The sequence below is a fragment of the Myxocyprinus asiaticus genome, chromosome 4 (genome assembly GCF_019703515.2).
Source record: "Myxocyprinus asiaticus isolate MX2 ecotype Aquarium Trade chromosome 4, UBuf_Myxa_2, whole genome shotgun sequence".
In the NCBI taxonomy this organism is placed as follows: domain Eukaryota; kingdom Metazoa; phylum Chordata; class Actinopteri; order Cypriniformes; family Catostomidae; genus Myxocyprinus; species Myxocyprinus asiaticus.
The window spans coordinates 16,144,592-16,168,649 of NC_059347.1; the positions used below are offsets into that span (position 1 = coordinate 16,144,592).

The 24,058-nt window shown below is 39.7% G+C and overlaps 1 protein-coding gene across 1 annotated transcript in view; it reads left to right on the top strand.

The window, feature by feature from the left end:
* Positions 1-6,017: 6,017 nt before the first annotated feature.
* Positions 6,018-24,058, top strand: part of LOC127439839 (transmembrane protein 132E) — a 549,732-nt gene continuing 531,691 nt past the window's right edge. The window contains exon 1 of the mRNA XM_051696075.1: positions 6,018-6,141. Within this exon, the coding sequence (XP_051552035.1) occupies positions 6,084-6,141 (58 nt within the window). The 5' untranslated portion in view covers positions 6,018-6,083. The remainder of the gene's footprint in view (positions 6,142-24,058) is intronic.

Sequence of the window (24,058 nt, forward strand, 5' to 3'; positions counted from 1 at the left end):
TTCAAACAGTTCTTTAACACTTTCAGAAATCAGAATTTATGCTTTTCTTTTTTATTATTAATATTTTCTTTTTTTACTATTTTATAAATATATATTTGAAGTCAAAGAATAATCTCTAATATTCTGGGTGTCCACCCCGGCCCACCCATGGCTATGCCACTGATTAAAACACTGTAGTTGCTTGGATTACTTTTATGATACCTTTATGTGCTTTTTGGAGCGTCAAAATTTTGGCACCCATTCACTTACATTGTATGGACCTACAGAGCTGAAATATTCTTCTAAAAATAATTTGTGTTCTACAGAAGAAAGAAAGTCATACTCATTTGGGATGGCATGAGGGTGAGTAAATGAGGGAATTTTCATTTTTGGATGAACTATCCCTTTAAGGAAGAGTGACCACTGCTCGGTGACCCTGTGAATCGAAATGCAGCTTTAAAGTTGCAAATAACACCTCACTGCATGGATATACGCACCCTCACAGCTACTCAAAACATAGATTTATCTTTATTTATTTGTTTGTTTATTTATTTACTTATTATTATTATTGTTGTTGTTGTTACCAATAATCTGCCCAGCAAGGGCAGAAAGTAAAAAAACATATAAAATAAAAAATCATGCTAACTATAAAAAAAATAGATTTCTGGATACACTGGCTGAGGTATGCAAATTATTTTTGGAAGCTGCTGAGTGTGCGTAAAGGCTTTGTCTTATGCACATGTGGGAAAATATAATTATTTAAGAACAAGAAAAGAGTTCCCTGGGTCCATGCAAGGACAATGTACATTGCAAACAAAAGGATATGATGTGAGCTAGGCATATGCATAAAACAACTATTGTGTGATCTTTTCTAACCTTACATGGCATGCTAACTGATACAATGTGTGCTGTCTTACACACTGAATACATCCTTCTTTACAGAAGCCAGTAGTCATGTCATGTTAAAAGCTTTTATTACATATAGGCTGATTGAATGCTTCATAATTTATTTTGATAAGGGAATTGTTCTGATAAATGCATCGCTTCACTTTTGACGGCTCATGCAAGAAAGCTTCAGATTAAAAATCTCAGTCGATGAATGATTCAACAATTTATCATCCTCATTCTGGTGTGATTTCCAACTATTACTTGCGATTACTAATAGGCATGTACATGGTAATTAGTAGATCAACATTACATTTACATATTGTAAGGCAAATCGTTTAAATGATTGTGATCTTTAACAACTACAGCATGTCTTTAAAAAAAATAAAAAATAAAAAAAATAAAAATTCAGTGGAAAAGAAAATATTTGTAATTATTTATCAGTTGTGATTTATGAACTTTGCACAGAGCAAAAATAAGGAAAAAGCGAGTCGAAAAACTTTCATGGTCTGTAGTGTGCATGATGCTATTTTACAAACCAAATTTGATGCAATTATGATGTGTGAGCTTGAAGGAGAGAGAAAACAGGCACATTCAGGGAATCAAAACAAACTAAGTGTATCCATGCCTCTCTTCTTTGAGACAGAAATCAAAGCAATAAAAAAAAAAAAAAAAAAATAAAAAAAGAAGAAGAATTTGACACAATTGACTTCTCCATGTGATGTGTTAAATGCTGCTGGAACTAATGCTGACAGTTTGGCACCTTTTTGCTTGGTTCATGAATATATTACACCATGTAGCCTCTGCATGCAAAAACAGTTGCCTTATTTATTTAGACTGTGTCTGCAACCCTTTAGAGTCAAGCTGCATCTTACCCTCGACTATTTCCAGTTTCATGAGTGACATCCATTATTTCCCTTTGCTTTGTACCCTTGTGGCAAGACAAGCAGTCAAAGGATACTAATGTTATGCTGTAACCTTAGATATAAATTGCTGGGAGGAAGGAAGAAGGTATAATAAAATTTATTGAGATATGAATCAATTTGAGTCGTCTAAATTCCAGTCCTACCCAGAAGTAACAGTGTGTACTACAAGGGGACTGCACTATACAGGAAGATTATCCCTAGTTGCACAAGAAACCAATATGTATGCAGTCTCGCATTGCAAATAAAGCCATCATTGGTGCAGTTACATTAAACAAAACATTGCTGGAATGCTGGGGCCAAAAGCTCCCCAGAGCAATACATGTTTTGGTTGAAATGGAGAATTCTTCATACGTTTTTAGTAGTCAATACATAAACCGCAGATTTAATGTGTGAGCATGCATTTAGCATAGGCTACTCTCAATGAGAGAACAGGAGGATAGTTTTTATTACAGTGGTTATATTTTGCATTGTCAAATTTATATTTTTCTTTTTTTATTGTCTGTTAAACATATGGGAGTTACTGTTGTGGTAATGCATTATAATATTTGTATTATGCATAAGCAAAAATCCTTTAAATTACAGCAATGAAATAATGTAACTATTAAAGCTCTGTGCTGATTTATTATGTAATTATATACACTCAATGGACACAAATAGGCTAACAGCAGCTGTGAGAGTCTAGGTTTCCTACAATTAGTGAAACCATTACAAGAATGAATGCAAAAAATCTGACAGGATGTATAAAAGTATCAAATTCATGGCAATGTGGGCAAATTAGGACTTTCCTCCCCTAGGAAACTACCGTATGTAGGCTACATGACCTTAACCTTTTCAGGAGTAGGGTCTAAATTCCCTACACGTGACACTGCACAGCCGGCAGATGTAGGCAGAGTGTATAGGAGTATTTATTTATTTATTTTATTTTAGTTTTTGATTTCTTGTCATAAAAAATATATATATATATAAAATAAAATACTGTAGATAATAAACGTGAACAAATGGGTTATGTCTGCTGTACTGTATTTGTTTTATTTATTTTGTTTTATACATATAAAAAACAAATGAACAAATAATATCAGCAGTCCGATTTGCCTATATGCACTGTTTGACTTCTCAGACATTGTGTGTGTGTGTGTGTGTGTGTGCAGTAGCGGTTTTAACCACCACGCAAACCACGCAATTGCATGGGGCCTCAGATGTCTGTATTATAATAATACTGTATCATATTATAATGAAAAACTGGACAACAATAAATCATTGTTGGGTTATAATATTAATATATTCCGTAACAATGGAATTCCAAAATGTTACTGGGTGCAGTAGTTTTGCACACCCTATTCACAAAAAAAAAATAAATAAAAAAAAAAAAAATGTCATTGTATTGTGGAAAAACTGGAAAACATGCATTAATTATCTTTAACTAGATTTTTATTTCATTAAACATTTTGAATGTACTTGACTACAACAACTGATAGGATACATTTTATGTCATTTTTTAAGCATAGTTTTTCAAAATTGGTTGGTTGCTTGGTCTTCAGAAATTGTAAACCCGCCCCTGTGTGTGTGTGTGTGTGTGTGTGTGTAAAGTTCCATGATAACAGTTCACAGCTTGTATATGCACAGCCATCATTTATAAATGCGATCTTCCCATGCACGCAGCCACGTCTGCTGATTAGGTGCAGATGCAGTTTTCATTCACACAAACATCAACTCTTTTCAGGCATATAATATGTTTGTTTTCTGAGACAGACAGCCACACTATCACAAAAGCACAATGATAACAGTTTAAAACTCATATACTCACAGTGAAAACATGCTGATTGAGTGCAATTATGCAAGCAGTCAAGTCTGTTTACATTAGCGCTTGTCACACACACACACACACACACACAGTCGATCCAGAAATCTTGGATTAAAACTAGATTACAGGAAACAACTAGAATTCAACATCACTGCCCTGTTCATCCTGCACCTAAAACCAACTCTAGGTTCTACTGAGTGTTTAAATGTAATAATACATTTATACTTTTCCAACCCAGTTTGCTATTAACATAGCTACCGATGTGTGTATGGGTTATTCTCACCTTATCTGTTCAGAACATTGTCCAAAAGAAAGAAATAAGGTATCATGTTTTCATATAAACTTATTTTGACACTATTTTTAAGCAGTAGACTAAATTACAGTAATCAGATTGAGAATCATCATTTAGTATGGTACATTGGGGCTAAAGGCCCCTCCCTCAAATTGGTATTGAATATACTTTAATATTTTTTATTTTATTTTTGCAATGTAATGTTGTATTTTTTAAATGTTGCAAATGTATATAGCTAATTCCTGAAACTGTCACATTAAATTTGAAAGAAAATACATATTTTTCACTTTAGTTTTGTTCAAGGTGATTCATTCAAATGTTTTTTAATAAAATGTGAAATGATAGTGTTTGAGGTAAAAAGCCCACTGAAAGGCCCCCATAAACTGCATTGTTTTTCTTAAGTGGGGCGAAAAGGTTTATTATGAAGATTGTTCAAGGTTGGCTGACATTGACTGATCCAGTCACAATGGAGATTAATTTGTTTAAAGAATACTTGAGATGCCAAATGTAATTGAAATTAACAGAAAATGGTGCACCCTTTTCTGAAGTGGTTATTTTGAATATGTACTATTTTAATTTGGTACTCAAAAAGGCATCTTGCTGTCTCAAAGGTATTTGCATAAGTAAAAATAAATAAATAAATACATTTTATATATATATATATATATATACCTTTTTTAAAGAATTTTATTCAAAACAACCTTCCGTTATTATTAATTTGTTTTCAGACAAATTACATTGCTCCATCAATAAAAATAAAAATAAAATAAAATAAATAAAAAATTAATAATAATAATAATAATAATAATAATAATAATAATAATAATAAATCACTCTCAATCTTGATACACTCTGTGACCAGAAAAAAAAAGCACATTTTCCTTAAGGTGTGCCTTTAGTCCCGCTATATCATATAACGGGAAGTATATGACATTTCAAAACGTTTTGGGAGTTAACTGTTCGTAATTGTCTTAAAAAATAAGTTCATCTAACTTGTTATGCTTTCGTGTAATTCATTAGTAAATGACAGACGTGTGAAAACGTCAGAGCGGTCCCATAGTAAAGACTTGTGTCATGTGACCACTGTGAACCTGAGATTTAGCGGGTTCAGTGAATTCACACGGTTCTTCAACTACACGTCCTGACTGCATGTCCAGCTGAACGCGACTCTGTGACCTAATCAGGGGGGAAATTGTATAAATCTGTACTTTGGAAGAAGCAGTGCACCTCCGCGGACTCCTGTTTTACAGACTGGAGGTGCTGCATTGTCAAAAACACTGTAGCCTTTATTTTTCAAGTCCTCGGATGTTTTAAAACGAGAACGATATGCTTCGTACCAATATTACGCGATGGTTTGTCCGTGAGTGATTGTCACAGCACTTCAGCTCCGTCGGAGAAGAATTTCAAGTCATCCTTTGGACTTCATTGAGAAATAAAGCACTTTTCCTCGGAGTGGACATTTATTTTCACGCATTGTTGTGCCACAGTCCGGTTTAACATAGCAGGACTTCAGTGGATCGAGCATGCGTCGGGAAAGCGGATCTTATCCATTCACCACAAAATACGAATTTTAAGTCAAGGTTACTGGGATAACAATACTAATAAGAAGTCTATATTTACTACCCAATACTATAATTACACGAACTCATCGTGTAATTGTTGTTTGTCCCCATAAACGGCGATGCTATTGTAGATTATTAAACTCACGAGCTCTCTGGATCTGTCTCGCGCGTAAAGGACGACGCTGGTATTGTGCTATTGCGAAACCAATTCTGGCGTTCTATACAGATTTCGCACATTCACAGGATTATAGTTTGAATTAAAATCTCTGCGTAGACGACAACACGTACTGTCCATGTCGTGTGGATTACTCGGCGCAAGAGATACGCCTGGGAATCGAGACACCTGAGCCCGGACACCTGTAACTTTTCCCTGTCGAAGGCTCTCGTCATTGTAAAAGAGACTTCGCTTTCGTTCGCTGCTTGACATGGTCTTTTTTTTATTTATTTTTTTACTCTTAATCTGAACTGGTTTGGTATTCCGTAATTGACTTAATAGCGCTATACAAAGTTCACAAGCCTCACAATCAAACCGATTCTCGCCGGGAATTCGACGCTGGACTGTAGACGCCGGTCGGAAGATATTTTGGAGGAGCACCTTTATTTATCATCGCAAACGGGATTTATTTGGGGAAACTACAATGTCCGGAATACGGTCTTGGTTGGAAACTCTGTTGCTGTATATACTTATTTCAGAAGGTAAGTCTGGTTGAGTACAATAACTGCATACATGTTTGATAGCAAATTCACGTTTGGATGTTGTGAATGACCGCAGTAGTGGATTTTATTTGTTTGGATATTGTGCTGCAGTGGATTTTAGAAGTCTTCTTAATTGCTAATTCCACACACATACGCTAAGAGGATAGCACAGAGCTGGAAAACAACCGAAATTAACGCTTGAAGTTCTTGCTGTGTTGCTGTCTCCAACCCTGACGGATAACAGAAGTGTTAAACGTGCCTTTTTGACTTAATTTAAGATGCTTTCTGTTGTATTTCCTCAAGTGAACACAACATACACTTTTAAATCAAGCAAAGCAACTGACCGCAAGGTGGGAGCACAACTAAAGCTTGAGGCAAACCGTGACAAAAGATGCACTTTACAAAACAACTATAGATACTAGAGGCTCATTTTACCCAACAAGTTATCACATGGACAGCTCTTTTAAATTATTTAAGTCAGGCTGAAAATTTAAATAGTGTGTGTATATATATATATATATAATATATTTTTTTCTTGTAGAAAGATTTAAAGTTGTGTATTTACAGTAATTGTTTACCGACATACAAAACGTATGGTAGACTATACCCTATATTCACATTTGAACTTGTTTTTCTTTTGGCTGGTTCAGTATCGCTTTAGTTTGTTTGAGGGGTTTATGGTTGGGCTTAGATTTCAATTTCCTAATTGTTGCTTGTTTTCCAGGAATAAGTCTTCCCGTTCTAGATAATTTCAGGTTTATTCCCTTGTCTCTTGCAGTTTCCAAAGAGCTTGATGAAAGAATGGCTGGGTTCATGGTCTGAATTCATATTAAAAGATTTGTCTCTCTCTTTTTTTTTTATCTGCACACCACAGCTGTGCCTCTCATTCTTTAATGAAATGCTTTAACCAGTTTTTATCTCCGTGAGATGAATCTACTTCCTGTTGATGCTCTGCTAAACAGTCATGCAACACTAACTTGTGAAGACGTACAATAGTGTGCCTAAGCGTATTAAATTGACAGCCAACAGAAAAGAAGCGATATATCTTTGATCTGTTCTTGAGGACTGAATGATTCCTTTTGTGAAACCATAAGAACAAAGGCAACATCATTCTGAAGTCATCATATGTTTATCTGGCTCCCAAAGGATGCACCATGTGACGTGACCATAATCTTACATGGTATATGACAAAAGCTTGGAAATGAGGGACTCCAGAAAGGGATTTTCACTTGTAGAAGTCTTATGAATTTTAAGTTATTAGTTATGAATTATGCCCTGCCAATTGTTAGTTAATTTTTAAAATGTGATCAACAAGGGAGTGTTGTTTAGAGTTCACTGTTCCATGATTCATGCTTTGAACATATAGAAGCAACAGAAGGTCAGATCTGCTTATAGTGTCATGCGTCAGCCACTGTCTAATACAATTGCGCATGTTTTGACGACAATGCCAGTCAGTCATGCGATTCCATTTGTAATCCAGACAGCGTTCATCTGCGGTTGATACTGATGTACTTGGGAAATAAATTGGGCCAGGACAAGTATGTCTCCTCTGCTTCCAGTTACAGGCGTGACAGACAAGAAACAAGGTATAAAGATCAAGTCTCGGGAATACATCAGCAAACCTGAGATGCTGTGAGCTCTCCAGGAATGTCTTGTTTGTTAATCCGTAATGTTGCACCTGTGTTGAGTGCTCTGCTTTGGTTTCAGTGCTGCTTCCTTGTGAAACCAAATCAACTGGAAAGAAATAGGTTTGTTTTGTAGTCTTGTTTTATTTATTAGGGCTGGGATGTGGCATTGGTAGTGTTTAGGCCCCTGTGCATCTCCTCATCCTTATGACAAACAAACCTGAAATAATGGCTGACAACACTGTGAATTCAGATTTAGATGTTACTCATCTTTAGTGTGCTCTGATACTGTATCTAATTTTATATATTACTGTGCACAGAACACAGCAAACAAAATATGAGTTCTATACAGTAGTTCTTTCTAATTGTAAATGCTGCATTTACTCAGTGACAGACTTGGTTATTTTAGGTATGAGTAGATTCAGCTTATTTCAAAGTTTTAATGGTAATACTCGCAGTGTTGATTTCAGAGCTTAAAGGAATATTTCACCCAAAAATTACATTTATCTCATTCACTTACCCTGATGCCATCCCAGATGTGTATGACTGCCTTTCTTCAGCAGAACACAAAGATTTTTAGAAAAGATAGAGCTCTATCAGGTCCTTATAATGCAAGTTAACGGGTGACAGCACTTTGGCGGTCCAAAAGTCACATTTAGGCAGCATTAACATTATCCATGTGACTCCAGTTGATCAATGAATGTTGATGTAGGTTAATGTAAGAAGTCGATAATTAAAATGTTTTTAACTTTAAAGTGGTGCTTCCGCCCAGGTCACTGTTGCGTTTTGAAATGTAGTAAGAAAAGCATCACAAAATTATTTAAAAAGGGACAAAGTTCGTATTAAAAAATGTTTTAGCCGAGTGCGAGAAGATCATTTAACTCTCTGCTTTCATATACACTTATTCCAGCAATAATTGGTGGCATGGCATGCCACATCAGATCATTGAGTAATATGTTAATCATGTTAGCAGGTACTAGTAGCGCCACTGTAAATGTTATGCCTGATCTGCAATGAAAGACAGCTCCTACAGATAGGGCATGACTAAAGACCCCCCACATTGGCCTTGAGAGCATAATGGGTCTTCTCCTGAAAGCATGCAACTTGTTTACATTCACTGCACATTTCCCTTTTGAATGTAAGAGCTTACAGTCAGAAGCACTGTGATCATCAACAGTGTCAGGATGGCCACATCCTTTTCAATGTTCTTGTATTTCTCCAGAGGGTAAGCCTAATGGAATAAGATAGTTGTACTTTGCCATTATTTAAACATACTCTTTGAGTTTGAAGTTGACCCTTTGTCATGCAAGATGAATTGCCTCTCCCCAGGCAACCTGTCCAACTCATCTGTCTACCAATCAGACCTATTGAAGGGATAGAGACACTGCTTGTCTCCTCCAGACTCTTTAGTTTGCTGTGTCACGTCATCACTTACATGCTTCATTGTCATAATATTGAGTTATAACAATGCTGATAATTTTGATGAGGGGGAATTCATTAAGAATGTTGTTGAAGGACCTGATCATGCAAATTAAGTAACAGTGCACACACGCCCAAACATACAGTATGTTCTGAATGCAATTTGCACGGCACTATTCCCCAGCTTGCAGGCCAGTTCTATCAGAAAGACTAAGAAAGAGATTGTCGGAGTAATAAGAATGAAAAGGTACTTATGCTACATTCCATTCAACTAGGAAAGTTGGATTTTCCAACTTCCTACTAGGAAATGTGCAATGAAACGCAACTTGATGTCGGAATTCCAACTGGGAAACTTGTGCGGAAATTTTTAACTCCTGAGATGCAGGTGCGTGGTGTTACACAAACGTCTGCACCTGGGGAGATATACAAAGTAAGTGATAAACATTCACTTTTATTAAGTAATGTCAATAAATGAGTCAAAGGTCCTGCATTGCATGATATTAAAGCTTGTTTAACAAATGCCTACTGAAGCAGGTGTATAAAACATGGTTTATTATACACTCTTTTGATAAGTGTGCACCTGTAGCACAAATGCTAGCATTGCAGCATTGTTTATCAGTTGAGTTGCTAGGAGACGTCTCTGGTGACAGTCAAACACCTGCTAAGCTAACAGGAGTGTTGCAGTTTTGTTTCCTTACACGTCATTTTCCGGGCTTCTGGCAATGGAATGCCTTTATGGTCAGAGATCGGCGATATCAAGTAGGAATATCCTACATCCGACTTCAATGGAACGCAGCATTATATAATTTGGTGTAAGTCCCATCCTACGGTTCAGTGCTCCGATGCTGCTTAAACAGTCATATCCTGAGATGTGGTGGGATGGGGGGTGAAAACACAGAAGTATGCAAACAATGAGAGGCACTTGGCAGGTGTATAAAGCGGAGGCTGTATTGTGATTGGATGTGATGCCTGATAAATTAATCTTGAGATCTTCCTCCTAGAACTATGCTATCGCTTACCTTTCTAAATGTTTTGTTGTGGAGGATGCAGCAGACTACTGCGATCTAGCATACTTTTCTGGGACTGTACACCACTGTGATCCAGACACATGAATTAGTTCTTTAAAATGCTGAACAGGCACTTGATTACACCAAGTTTGGATATATGCCCTGATATATGTTAACATTCATAATTTGATGGATGACTACTGCGATTTGGCATACTTTGCTGGGACTGTACAGCATCGCTCCACCACTGTGATCCAGGCACATGAACTGGTTCTTTAAAATGGAGAATGTGCACTAGATTACACCACACATCTGAAAGTATCCCGATATTGATTAAAATGCATAATTTGAATTATGATTGCCATAATTTCTTACAAAATAAACACAAACATTCTTAAATATATATATAATTATTTACCGCCTGCTTTCTGGGTGCAAAAGACGCCAATGTTCATTGTGCCTTGCAAATATTGCTGAGTTTGTGAATAAGGCACAATCTATGACCCTAATTTACAGTACATAAAAAGGAAGCATTTTTGTGGTGAAACGGATGACAATACAAGCATTGCAATGCTATTTCAGCACATTTAGTACAACTGTTTAGTAAATTTGTCAGTGAAAATCACAACTAGTAACATCTACCAAATCTCAGGAATGAAGAGTCACAAATAGGCAACACAGGTATCCCAACATATTGTTTAACGTGTGTTTTGGAATGGCTGGTGGTTGTGTTCTCTTTTTAATAAGACTGCAGCTATGATTAAAGGGCTGACTCAGAAGACTGTAACCTGTATTTCCTAGTCTTGTTTCTAGCCTGTTGTTGTATGCCTGCCAGCTGCACAGGATTAGTGTCTTGACAAAAGGGATGCTTATTAATAAGAAAATCGTCTCTAGCTGCAGGATAATGAAGTAGATGTGAGATGCATATTTTGCTGAAAAATCTCAGTGAGGCTATTAATTAGTTGACTAGAAGCATTTGTTAGGACAGAAACAAATAGATTAGCTGGGGAAAATGCCTCTTGCCTTTGAGTAGTATTATCATTATCCTGTCCACTTCAAAGTATGACGATGATAGAAATGTATTAACCTGTAGAAATTTTGCTAGAATGTTTATACCATGTTTGATAGACCTACAGTTTATATTTATATTTAACTATTTGTGCTTTCATATAATATCCAGTATTTCAATGAAAAAGTAGCAGGTCTTCTAAACACATGCAAACTCAGAGCTGCGTTCGTCAGTGCAATCAGAGACTCTATTATGAGGAGCGAGAGAGATTGAAACTGAGTCTGTTTCTCTCGCGGACACTCTGGCACTAGAGCATTATGTAAAAATATAGATTTTCTGCTTAATCTTTATCTTCCTTTTGAACTCTATACTGTAATTCTTAAAATCCTAAGATCACACTTTTATTCTATGCTCAACCCTTTGCAATGCAACTTAGTTGTTGAACGATATGAGATATAATAAATTGTGTGTGTATATATATATATATATATATTTTTTAATTGCCGATGCAGATATCCAGAGAGCAGGGTGGCCGATAGGCCGATATAATGCCGATATATCACATAATTTTAATATAGTAAATAATATATACATAAAATTGCTAGAACATTCATAAAATCTTATTTAGCACTACAGTATATTTACTCAATTTCACACAAAACTAACTTTGTAAGAAGAAATCTTAAAAATAAGATTGCGTTTTAAATGGAAAATAGAAGGCAGTTTCTTCTGATTTCTGTGTAGTCACCTAATTTTAGTAATTTATTTGCACAAAGTAATTGTTATTAGGAAGAATGAAATAACAGTGAACACAGTAGTAGCAAACATGGATGGCATGTTTCTCACAAAAGACAGATTCAAACCAATTGTTCATACAGTACACAGAGAATTTAACATGTAGTTTTATCGCATGTGAAACGCTTTGAAGTTGCTCTCCACACTAGTGCAGATCCAGCGAGCAGCAAACAGTTTACAAGGCCCGGATTGCCTGCTTGGATTTTCACGGACTAAGTGTCATGCAACATTTGTAAATCAGAAGAACTAAGTTTTGATCCTGGCTGATAGATGCAGAGCAAGATAATAAATGAGCGCTCAACAGGAAGAAAACACTGGATTTTGGTGAGGTTTGTGAATTACATGTATTTAATTGCGATGTCCGCATATTTGCAGACAGTATATTGATATTTGCCTTTCTATAATTCGACAAGACAGTTCAAAGTTACAAGGAACTGTTAAAAAGAGTCTGATTGAATATGTGCTTTTGAGGAAGCTATATCAGTGCTCCACAGGATGCTGGATTTGCACAAGTTTTGTGAGGTTCTTGAATTACATCTGTTTAAACAAGGTATCCGCATATTTGCAGATGGTATATTTATTTTTTTTACATGAAGTTTTATTGATATTTGCCTTTTTATCATTAGACAAGACAATTAAAAGTTACAAGGAACCGTTGAGGAGGGAGAGGGAAACACGCAAGGACTTTAACATTATGATCTCCTGTGCATCTGTTAAGCAGACCATTTAAATAAAACAACGTGTTTCACACTGGTCTATTATTGAAGTAATGTGATGGCACGTAACAACAAAAACTGTGATTGATTGTTTACAGTATATGTCTCAGATGGTTCCTTCATGTGCAAGCAGGCATTTCTCGGCACCCTCGCAGCCGTAAAGGCCAAAGTATACTTGGCGTCATTGTCTGTACGCATCGTCGGCACATGTGCCGGCCATTGACTCTACTAAAAGAGTATCACAAAGTTGTAGTGGGCATGTATCAAACGTGTTTGTATTCGCTCGACCAGGTGCGTGCCTTTCTGGAACACGCGAAAAGAAGTATACCTGGGCCTTTAAGAAACAAATTGGCCAAATGGGAAAATTTATCTGGCGACATGCACAGTGAGCCATGTGATAAGATGTGCAGATTGACTGTCTCGGTAGCGTAGGCAACTGAAACTTGTCCTCCGCCACCCGGATTGAGGTGAGTAACCGCGCCACCACGAGGACCTGCTAAGTAGTGGGAACTGGGCATTCCAAATTGGGAGAAAAGGGGATAAAATAAAAATAAATAAAAGTGTGGTGTTCTAATTTTTGAAAGATGGCTTTACAACATTTGTGAAGGGCAACATCTCTCTGGCAAAGAACCTACTTCATCTGTGCATTCTCTACCGGTCGGGTATTTCGTTGTCTGGGAAAATACATCATGTGTGTGAAATAAATTAGTTTTGTTCCCTCCTTCACGAGATATATTAGCAATATCCAATTACATCAGCAAACCCCCAGGCTGAGGGATCGGGGAATATTCTTGCTTTAGTGATTTTGCATTTAAAAAATGAAAAGCTTAAATCAAATACATTCAAATTGCACTCCAAACGAAATGAAAAAAGCAATTAAAATAACGAAGTGATAAAATATATATATAAGCAATATGGCCGTACATCAGCCACATGCCGAGTGCCATAGGTAATCACAGTAGTGCTGATTTAGGGCCATATAGCACGCTTGCGAGCATTTGTGCTACAGGTGTACAATAATAGCCTAATAATAATAATAATAATTAAATACATTAATGGGAAAACATGCCAAATATCGTCTTGACATCAAAGGCATCAGCTATTGGCGATCACTCTGACCATCATCTACCCCTGAGATCATCGTCTATCGGCACAACCCTAATGTGCATTTCTCTATAAATTAATAAAATGTTCAGACAGTCTCCTTGCTGGTTTTTCCGACACATTCAGAATCATTACGGCGTTTACCGGTGTCGCTGTGGCTCGCTTTGTGCGTGCGCTTGTCAAATTTATATTTTAAAGGCTCATTATTACGGTTTAGTATTAATAACGGTGTTAGCAATGTTACTTATAACATTCTTTCTCAGCCCTGGAACTCAAACCATTTTCTGATGCCCCCCAAAATAAATAAATAAATTTTTATATATATATATATATATATATATATATATATATATATATATGTATATGTGTTACCAAATTAATATCATAAATGCGCGACAACTAGTCAACTAATGGCTTAAACTAACGACTACTAGTCAACTAGGAAAATCTTTGGTTGGGGCAGCCCTACAATTTTAAGACATCATATTTATTGATGGAATACATAGAATTTGAGTTTTAAAAAGCTAATGATAAATGATGAAACTAATGATAAGACAATTTATAAAATTTATATTTGTGTAATTTACCAAGTTAGAAGGTCCCCTGTATAATAATTACATTATCTGAAAGATAAATATAAAATTTTTTGTGAAACACGACATGTACAGTATATCGCAATGCTTATATATTTAAGTTCTGTAGACCTTATTCACGCTAGCACCATCTTTGTTTTTTTTAATGGGAATGACAACGAGACTGTGAGGGATAGACTTACAGTCTCTTCAATGGGCTGCACTGCAGTTTAAAGTGTTTTTGGATCATCCCGAGGACAAAACATTGGAAAAATATCTGTCCAAGAACATTAAGTATACAAAGTACTCCTGACAACATGAGTTGTGGAAAATCAGATGTGATTTAGGAGCATTATACAGCTTTATACCTTTCGTGCCATTGAAGAGACATTAAGTCTATCCCTCACAGCCTCGTTGTCATTCTCGTTAAAAATCAAAGATGGCACTAGTGTGAATAAGGTCTATACTTGAAGTGGCTGGTGATACCCAGCCCTAATACTAGCTGTGTCTTCCCACCCAAGACCACACTCAAATGCGTTTGACCCATGTCTTTCGCATCTCGGAATACAGAGAAGCAACAAAAACTTCGGATCCTATAGCCATGTTTGTTTACATCTGTCATGCTGCTCCTAGAACGGGAGGGCGTGTTTCTGTGTGAGGTTTTTAAACGGATTTACGATGCTCTCAACCATGCATCGTAAATCATTACAGCACCCTGAGAAATAATGAGAAGCACAGCACGAGTCTCGGAAACTATTTGAATCCGGCACAGAATTGCAAACCTCTATTAAAACCCTTGGTTAGTAAACTAGTTTGAAACTGCATTAAACTGCCCGACATTCTACACAGCATTGTCGTTCAGAAAACACTGTGACAGAGAAATTATCAGACTTTTCATGTATCACCATCTTTTAAAAAAAAAAATACTATGAATTTACTATACTAACACAAACTGTAAAATATGTATAGTATGTTAGGCAGAAATATATTCATAATAAAAATTATATTACTACTATAGCTCTATTCAATTTAGCAACATTCAGGGAGTAAGGGAATTTCTTTCATTTTTGTTACAACTATGGCAGTTTATAAATTTAGTATTTATAGTTTTTAAAAGTGTTAAGATTACTGTTTTTCATTACAAAAGTACCATAGTTTGTTGTGTGGAAATCATGTTACATCTAATCATGGTAGTTATGATCCATGCTTGTTTTTACCTGAAGTTACCATGGTCTTGTTACAAATACCACTGTTAAACTTTTAAAAGCTATGGTAAATTGTCATAAGGCCAAATGCAAAATATAATAAACGGCTTTAAAGCCTGGAACTTCGTGAATTATGGACAATGCTAGTTTTCCTTCTGTGTAAAATCAGTTCTCTTCTATGGTCTTTGACTGTTAAAAAAATAAAAAAATAAAAAAATAAAAAAAAAATTATATATATAACTGGTTTTGTTTGCCCTCAAATTTCCAAGAGATGACTGAACTTGAATTAACAAGAGCCTGATGAAAAGAGTCCCAATTCAGTCGCAGTGTCAGAATAATTTAGCTCTATAAAAATTAGGTGTTAACGTTTTACTTTTTATAGATTCAATAAACTCAGCAAAAAAAGAAACGTCCTCTCACTTTCAACTGCTTTTATTTTCAGCAAACTTAAAGGTGTAGTATGTTAGATTCAGAAACCCTTGTTATTAATGACACCTGTGGACGTTAAGTGAACTGAAGCCAGCTACCTGTTGCTCATGCTCGCGCTCATGCACACACTCCATAGGTACGCGAGCGAGCATCGACTAAAACAATGACGTAACGTACAAAGAGACTGAATGTGATTCACCGACATCGTGCTGACAGATGAGGTAGCATAATTAAAATTACACAGTTATGATTATTATACTTTGAGACTGTATATTATATTTGACTCTCCAGTGCTGGAACAGGGCTAAAACAAAGCGTGGATATAGGTCTGACTATGCGAGACTGTAGTTTGAAGTAATCCATTTTCTTTGCATGATACATAGGCTATCATATAAATGCAGTCAATGTCGGCGTTAGCTAGCTAGCCAGCATTATCGATTGCTGTTAGCTAAATTTGGTGGAAGATGACAGTAGCCGTTTATAAAATAGATTGTACATTATAAATATGTTGACACAATTTATTATTGATGTGATTCCATCACAACTGTCATTTTGATATATCGATGAGCTATTGTTTTATAATAATTGTATAAATGTTCTGTATAACCAAGTTACATTACACTAATGAATGGGTCTTTTTGCATTATCTTGAACATTGTCTAGCATTCATTTCATGTGTTATTGTAGTTTACCTTGCTCAATAATTACAGATGAACATTGATTGTCAGTTACTGTGAATCAGCATACCTGACTTTTAGTATAAAGAGAAGATCGTTGAAATTATTTGAAAGTTACGAAGCAAGGTAGCTTGCAATTCATCAGCATTAGCAGGCAAGATCAAGTTAGCTAAAATTACACAGATCAATCCTTATAGCACTATATTTAACATGCTTTGCAGTTATGTAAGCTTACCTGTCCAATAAGAATGCCAATTCAGGGTCTGTTTTGATCCCCAAAACCGAATGAAGGTGCCATCGGCCAGGAATCAAATTCCCTGCTGATGTTCACTCTAGTTTTCACTCGACCACGATCACGTTCTCGCTTAGCCAGACGGGATTCAGTAGATAAATGTTTTTTTGTTTTTGTTTTTTGGCTTACTCTGAGTTTATGTTGGAGTCGGTGTTGTGCTGTGAGCCGGACGTTTGCTGGATTCCATCTCTAAGATAACATTACCTAGTGTTGCAGTTTGTTGTCACTGTTGAATAGCGGAAGAGAAGCACTGAGCCAAGGCTCTTGGGAGCATGCATAAGTCACATCCTTTGGATTTTCCGGGCAAAAGCGACCCGCTCCCTTCGTATGAAAATCAGTCTACAGGCTTTAATAGGCAACCTAGGAAGTCAGGGAAGGACTCATTTTTTAAGTTGCGTTACAAGCCGTTCACACATTGGCAAACAAAGGCAAATATTTCATGAAAATTGTTAAATATTGCACCTTTAACGTAAATATTTGTATGAACATTAAAGATTTAACAACTAAGATATAAACTGAACAAGTTTCACAGACATGTGACTAACACGTATGGAATAATGTGTCCCTGAACAAAGGGCGGATCAAAATAAAAAATAACAGTCAGTTTCTGGTGTGGCCACCAGCTGCATTAAGTACTGCAGTGCATCTCCTCCTCATGGACTGCACCAGATTTGCCAGTTCTTGATGTGAGATGTTACCCCACTCTTCCACCAAGGCACTTGCAAGTTCCCGGACATTTCTGGGGGGAATGGCCCTAGCCCTCACCCTCCGATCCAACAGGTCCCAGACGTGCTCAATGGGATTGAGATCTGGGCACTTTGCTGGCCATGGCAGAATACTGACATTCCTGTCTTGCAGGAAATCATGCACAGAACGAGCAGTATGGCTGGTGGCTCCAGAGTACAGGCCTCGGTGTAACGCTCATTCCTTCAATGATAAACCTGAGTCCGACCATCACCCCTGGTGAGACAAAACCACAACTCGTCAGTGAAGAGCACTTTTTGCCAGTCCTGTCTGGTCCAACGAAGGTGGGTTTGTGCCCATAGGCGACATTGTTGCCGGTGATGTCTGGTAAGGACCTGCCTTACAACAGGCCTACCAGCCCTCAGTCCAGCCTCTCTCAGCCTATTGCGGACAGTCTGAGCACTGATGGAGGGATTGTGCATTCCTGGTTTAACTCGGGCAGTTGTTGTTGCCATCCTGTACCTGTCCCGCAGGTGTGATATTCGGATGTACCGATCCTGTGCAGGCATAGTTACACATGGTCTGCCACTGCGAGGACGATCAGCTGTCCCTCCTGTCTCCCTGTAGCGCTGTCTTGGGCGTCTCACAGTACAGACATTGCAATTTATTGCCCTGGCCACATCTGCAGTCCTCATGCCTCCATGCAGCATGCCTAAAGCACATTCATGCAGATGAGCAGGGACCCTGGGCATCTTTCTTTTGGTGTTTTTAAGAGTCAGTAGAAAGGTCTCTTTAATGTCCTAAGTTTTTAAAACTGTGACCTTAATTGCCTACCGCCTGTAAGCTGTTAGTGTCTTAACGACCGTTCCACAGGTGCATGTTCATTAATTGTTTTGGTTTACTGAACAAGCATGGAAAACTTCCTGGTTACTTTTGTAACCTCCATTCCCTGATGTAGTGACACTAGGGGTCACTCTTGGGAGCCCCAAACACCTCCTGCTTTTTTTTTTAAAAAGGCCAATGAGAATTGGCAAGTGGAATTTGCAAAATAAGGGGGGGGGGGGTATTTTGAGTGGAATACGTCACATGGTCTTATCGAGTCTTGTCGGAAGTATGTCATGTGAAGAGGTCCCATGGTAGGTCCTACCTGAAGGGGGAAGAGTTTTTACAGAGTATGGCGACCGGGGGCAGAGGGGCCTCTGCCCAAGGAAGACGCAGTTTACTGCCAGGGAAACGATTTTGCGGAAGATATCACATGGGGTCGCCTTTTGGGGAACCAGCACGTGTGGAGCACCTACCTCAGTACAGGGGCTCATTAGCACATGTACTGGGCCGGTCAGCGAGTTTCTCCACAAACTCAACTGGCAGAGGGCTAAGGAGGAAAGTCATCCAGAGATCACAGTCTGTGAACACGACTGGGAGTCAAGAGCACACATCTTCACATCAAGGGAGGGGAAAGTCGCTATGCGCAAGCGGTACACCTGGCCAGCTGTCCCGGAACTTACCTGCTCGTGCCTGCCAATACACGGGACGAGACCGGCTCAACCCGGAGATTGTAGAACCTTGCAAAGGTTTTGACCAGCCTGCTGCTCTGCAGATGTCTGCCAAAGAGGCACCACTAGCCAGGGCCCAGGAGGCCACCACACTCCTGGTAGAGTGGGCTCATAACCCCGCAGGGGGTGGCACGTCCTGATCCTGATATGCCATTGTGATTTGCGTCAATGACCCAGTGGGTGAACCTCTGTTTGGAGACAGCGCTTCCTTTCTGCTGTCCACCAAAGCAAACAAAGAGCTGCTCTGAGCTTCTCAGGCTCTGCGTGCGATCCAAATAGATGCGTAAAGCTTGCACTGGACACGGCAATGGCTGGGTCTGCCGCCTCCTGGGGCAGCGCTTGCAGGTTCACCACTGATCCCTAAAAGGAGTCGTGGGAACCTTGGGCACATAGCCTGGTCGGGGTCTCAGGATCATGTGAGTGTAACCCGGACCAAACTCCAGGCATGATTTGCTGACAGAGAACGCCTGCAGGTCCCCTACCCTTTTGATGGAAGTGAGCGGAGTCAGGAGGGCAGTCTTCAAAGAGAGTACTTTAAGCTCAGCTGACTCCAAGGGCTCAAAGGGAGCTCCTTGTGGACCCCGAAGGACTACGGAGAGGTCCCATGAAGGGATGAGGCGCGGTCTGGAGGGATTCAACCTCCTAGTGCCTCAGGAACCTGATGATCAAGTCGTGCTTCCCCAAATACTTACCATCTACTGTATCGTGATGAGCCATAATAGCGGCTACATACACCTTCAGGGTGGAGGGGGACAGCCGCCCCTCCAGCCTCTTCTGCAGGAATGAAAACACTTCCAAGGGCTAAAGAGGCGGCGACAGATCGGCATGATTGCCACGCGATGTGTCCCGCAGCACCACGCCAATCTTGGGACTCGAGTCTGAAGCCAGTGCTGAAGCGGTCTCATATGCATCATTCTGAGCGGTGTGGCTGCCGCTGAGGATGCCATATGCCCAAGGAGCCTCTGAAAAAGTTTCAGTGGAACCGATGTTCTCCGTCTGAACGCCTTCAAACAGTTCAGCACCGACTGTGCGCGCTTGTTCGTGAGGCGTGCTGTCATTGAGACTGAGTCCAACTCCAAACCAAGAAAAGAGATGCTCTGAACCGGGGAGAGCTTGCTCTTTTCCCAGTTGACCCGAAACCCCAGTCAGCTGAGGTGCCGGAGCACGAGGTCCCTGTGTACGCACAGCAACTCTCGAGAGTGAGCTAGGATTAGCCAGTCAAGATAGTTGAGGATACAGACCCACTTCCCTTAGCAGGGCAAGGGCAGCCTCTGCGACCTTCGTGAAGACGCGAGGGGACCGGGACAGGCCAAAGGGGAGGACCTTGTACTGGTATGCCTGGCCTTCGAAGGCAAACCTCAGGAAGGGTCTGTGTCAAGGTAAGATTGAGATGTGAAAGTACGCGTCCTTCAGGTCTACCGCCGTGAACCAATCTTGATGCCGGGCTCTCGCTAGAATGCGTTTTTGCGTCAGCATCTTGAACGTGAGTCTATGCAAAGCCTGGTTCAGTACTCGTAGGTCCAGGATTGGCCGCAACCCACCGCCTTTCTTCAGTACGATGAAGGGCTGTAGAACCCTTTCATCATCTCGGCTGGAGGGACAGGCTCTATCGCGCCCTTGCGCAGAAGGGTAGCGATCTCCGCACGCAAGGTAGCGGCATTCTCGCCCTCCACCGAGGTGAAGCAGATGCCTGGTGAACTGAATCGCGTAGTCGAGTCGGATGGTCTGGGTCAGCCACCGCAACGGGTTGGAAAGCGCGAGCCACACGCCCAAGCTCCGGGCGAGGGGACCAAGGGAACGATCACGTCGGACGTACCGGCGGGTGGGGCCTCGCGGTGGGGCGGAGCTCGAGGTGCCACGTCAAGGGGATTCGAGCCCCGTGGCCGTGCTGAGTCCAGGGACATCGAAGCACTTACCTGGCTCCTGCCGCCCACCATAAGATTGGCCGAGGAGCCGCTGGAGGAATAGGCTCTGGGGGCGGAGCCGTGGAAGGCGGAGCCATGGCAGGCTCGAGGGTCGAAGCCATGGAAGGCAGAGCCGTGGCAGGCTCGAGACAAAGAGTCCTGAATGAATGGGAAATGATCTGGGATGAGACTTGGGAATGACCTCCGTGGTCGAGAACATGGGCAGAAACTGGGAAACGACCTCTGTGGTCGTGGGTATGAGCGGAGACACCCCACAACTGTTTTCCTGTGATCTGAATTATAGAAGGACCGTTCAGTCAGTGTGTGCTTGTATAACAGCTTTTCTCATTAAAGCAATAAGCTCTTTTTCTTCTCAGATTCTTTATGTAACCCCTATTTGAGAATTTACAGTATAAGGTGAAGAATGGGGTGTACAAATTAAATGGTTCCCTTGCAGGCTCACCATGCTCCATCTCAACAAAAGAACACCATCATCCCTGCTGAGAACCAACTTGTCTCCAGCGACTTTAGAAAAAAGTTTGAGAACATTATGCATGTACTTCATCTCCTTAAAGAAATTGTTCAGCTAAAAATTAAACTTTTTGCATTATTTACTCAACCTCATTTTGCTCTAAACCAGCATGCGCTTATTTTTTCATGGAACACAAAAGGAGGAATTTCAAGCTCTTCCACACAACAACATTTGATATTTACCATTACTTTCAAGCTCCAAGAAGGCCAGAAAAGTACCATTAAAGTAGTCCGTACAACTTGTGCCCTATATTCTTAGTCTTCTGAAAAGATTTGAGATCTTTAATTTCAACTGGTTGATCCAGTTTACTAAATGTACAACTGGATAATTCATTCTTGAATCGGATTAATCAGATTATGGATTCAGAAGACTAGGAATATAACAATCAGGTCATATGATATACTTTTATGGAATTTGATCTGTCTTTACATGAAAAAAGAAGCATTCTCTGCAAGAAGATTCTTCAAAATTCTCATTTTGTATTCCAAAAAAGAAAAACATCAGAATCAGCTTTATTGCCAAGTATGCTTACACATACAAGGAATTTGTCTTGGTAACAGGAGCTTCCAGTGTACAACAATACAAAAACAGCAGCAAGACACAGATAATAATAAAAAATACAAAATAGTTATACACATATGTACATACACAAACACACACATACACTATATTGCCAAAAGTATTCGCTCATCTACCTTTAGACGCATATGAACTTAAGTGACATCCCATTCTTAATCCATAGGGTTTAATATGACGTCGGCCCACCCTTTGCAGCTATAACAGCTTCAACTCTTCTGGGAAGGCTTTCCACAAGGTTTAAGAGTGTGTTTATGGGAATTTTTGACCATTCTTCCAGAAGCGCATTTGTGAGGTTAGACGCTGATGTTGGACGAGAAGGCCTGGCTCGCAGTCTTCGCTCTAATTCATCTCAAAGGTGCTCTATCGGGGTGAGGTCAGGACTCAAGTTCTTCCACACTAAACTCGCTCATCTATGTCTTTATGGACCTTGCTTTGTGCACTGGTGCGGAGTCATGTTGGAACAGGAAGGGGCCATCCCCAAACTGTTCCCACAAAGTTGGGAGCATGGAATTGTCCAAAATCTCTTGGAATGCTGAAGCATTCAGAGTTCCTTTCACTGGAACTAAGGGGCCAAGCCCAGCTCCTGAAAAACAACCCCACACCATAATCCCCCCTCCACCAAACTTCACAGTTGGCACAATGCAGTCAGACAAGTATCGTTCTCCTGGCAACCGCCAAACCCAGACTCGTCCATCAGATTGCCAGATGGAGAAGCGTGATTCGTCACTCCAGAGAATGCGTCTCCACTGCTCTAGAGTCCAGTGACGGCGTGCTTTACACCACTGCATCCGACGCTTTGCATTGCACTTGGTGATGTATGGCTTGGATGCAGCTGCTCGGCCATGGAAACCCATTCCATGAAGCTCCCTACGCGCTGTTCTTGAGCTAATCTGAAGGCCACATGAACTTTGGAGGTCTGTAGCGATTGACTCTGCAGAAAGTTGGCACTATGCGCCTCAGCATCCTCTGACCCCGCTCTGTCATTTTACGTGGCCTACCACTTCGTGGCTGAGTTGCTGTCATTCCCAATCGCTTCCACTTTGTTATAATACCACTGACAGTTGACTGTGGAATATTTAGTAGAGAGGAAATTTCACGACTGGACTTGTTGCACAGGTGGCATCCTATCACAGTACCACGCTGGAATTCACTGAGCTCCTGAGAGCAGCCCATTCTTTCACAAATGTTTGTAGAAGCAGTCTGCATGCCTAGGTGCTTCATTTTATACACCTGTGGCCATGGAAGTGATTGGAACACCTGAATTCAATTATTTGGATGGGGGAGCGAATACTTTTGGCAATATAGTGTACGTAGTGCAATCTAATACAAATCTGTTATGTACAGTGCAAATAAAAATCTGTTATGTACAGTGCAAATGTTTTTGTTTTTTTTCTCTTCCCCAGAGGAATGAAATGGCAGAAGAGGTTGGATGTGTTGGATAAATATAAAAAAAGACTAAACTGTATTGCACATAGTTATTGCTCAATGGGGCAATTTAACTGTTCATGAGATGGATAGTCTGAGGGGAAAAAACTGTTCCTGTGCCTGACGGTTCTGGTGCTCGGAGCTCTGAAGCGTTGGCCAGAAGGTAACAGTTCAAAATGTAGTGGGCAGGGTGAGTGGGGTCCAGAGTGATTTTCCAGCCTTTTTCTTCACTCTGGAAGTGTATAGTTCTTGAAGGGGGGGGGCAGGAGGCAAACAATAATTCTCTCAGCAGTCCGAATTGTCCTTTTGTAGTCTTCTGGTGTCTGATTTCATAGCTGAACTTAACCAGATGGTTATTGAAGTGCAGAGGACAGACTCCATGACCGCAGA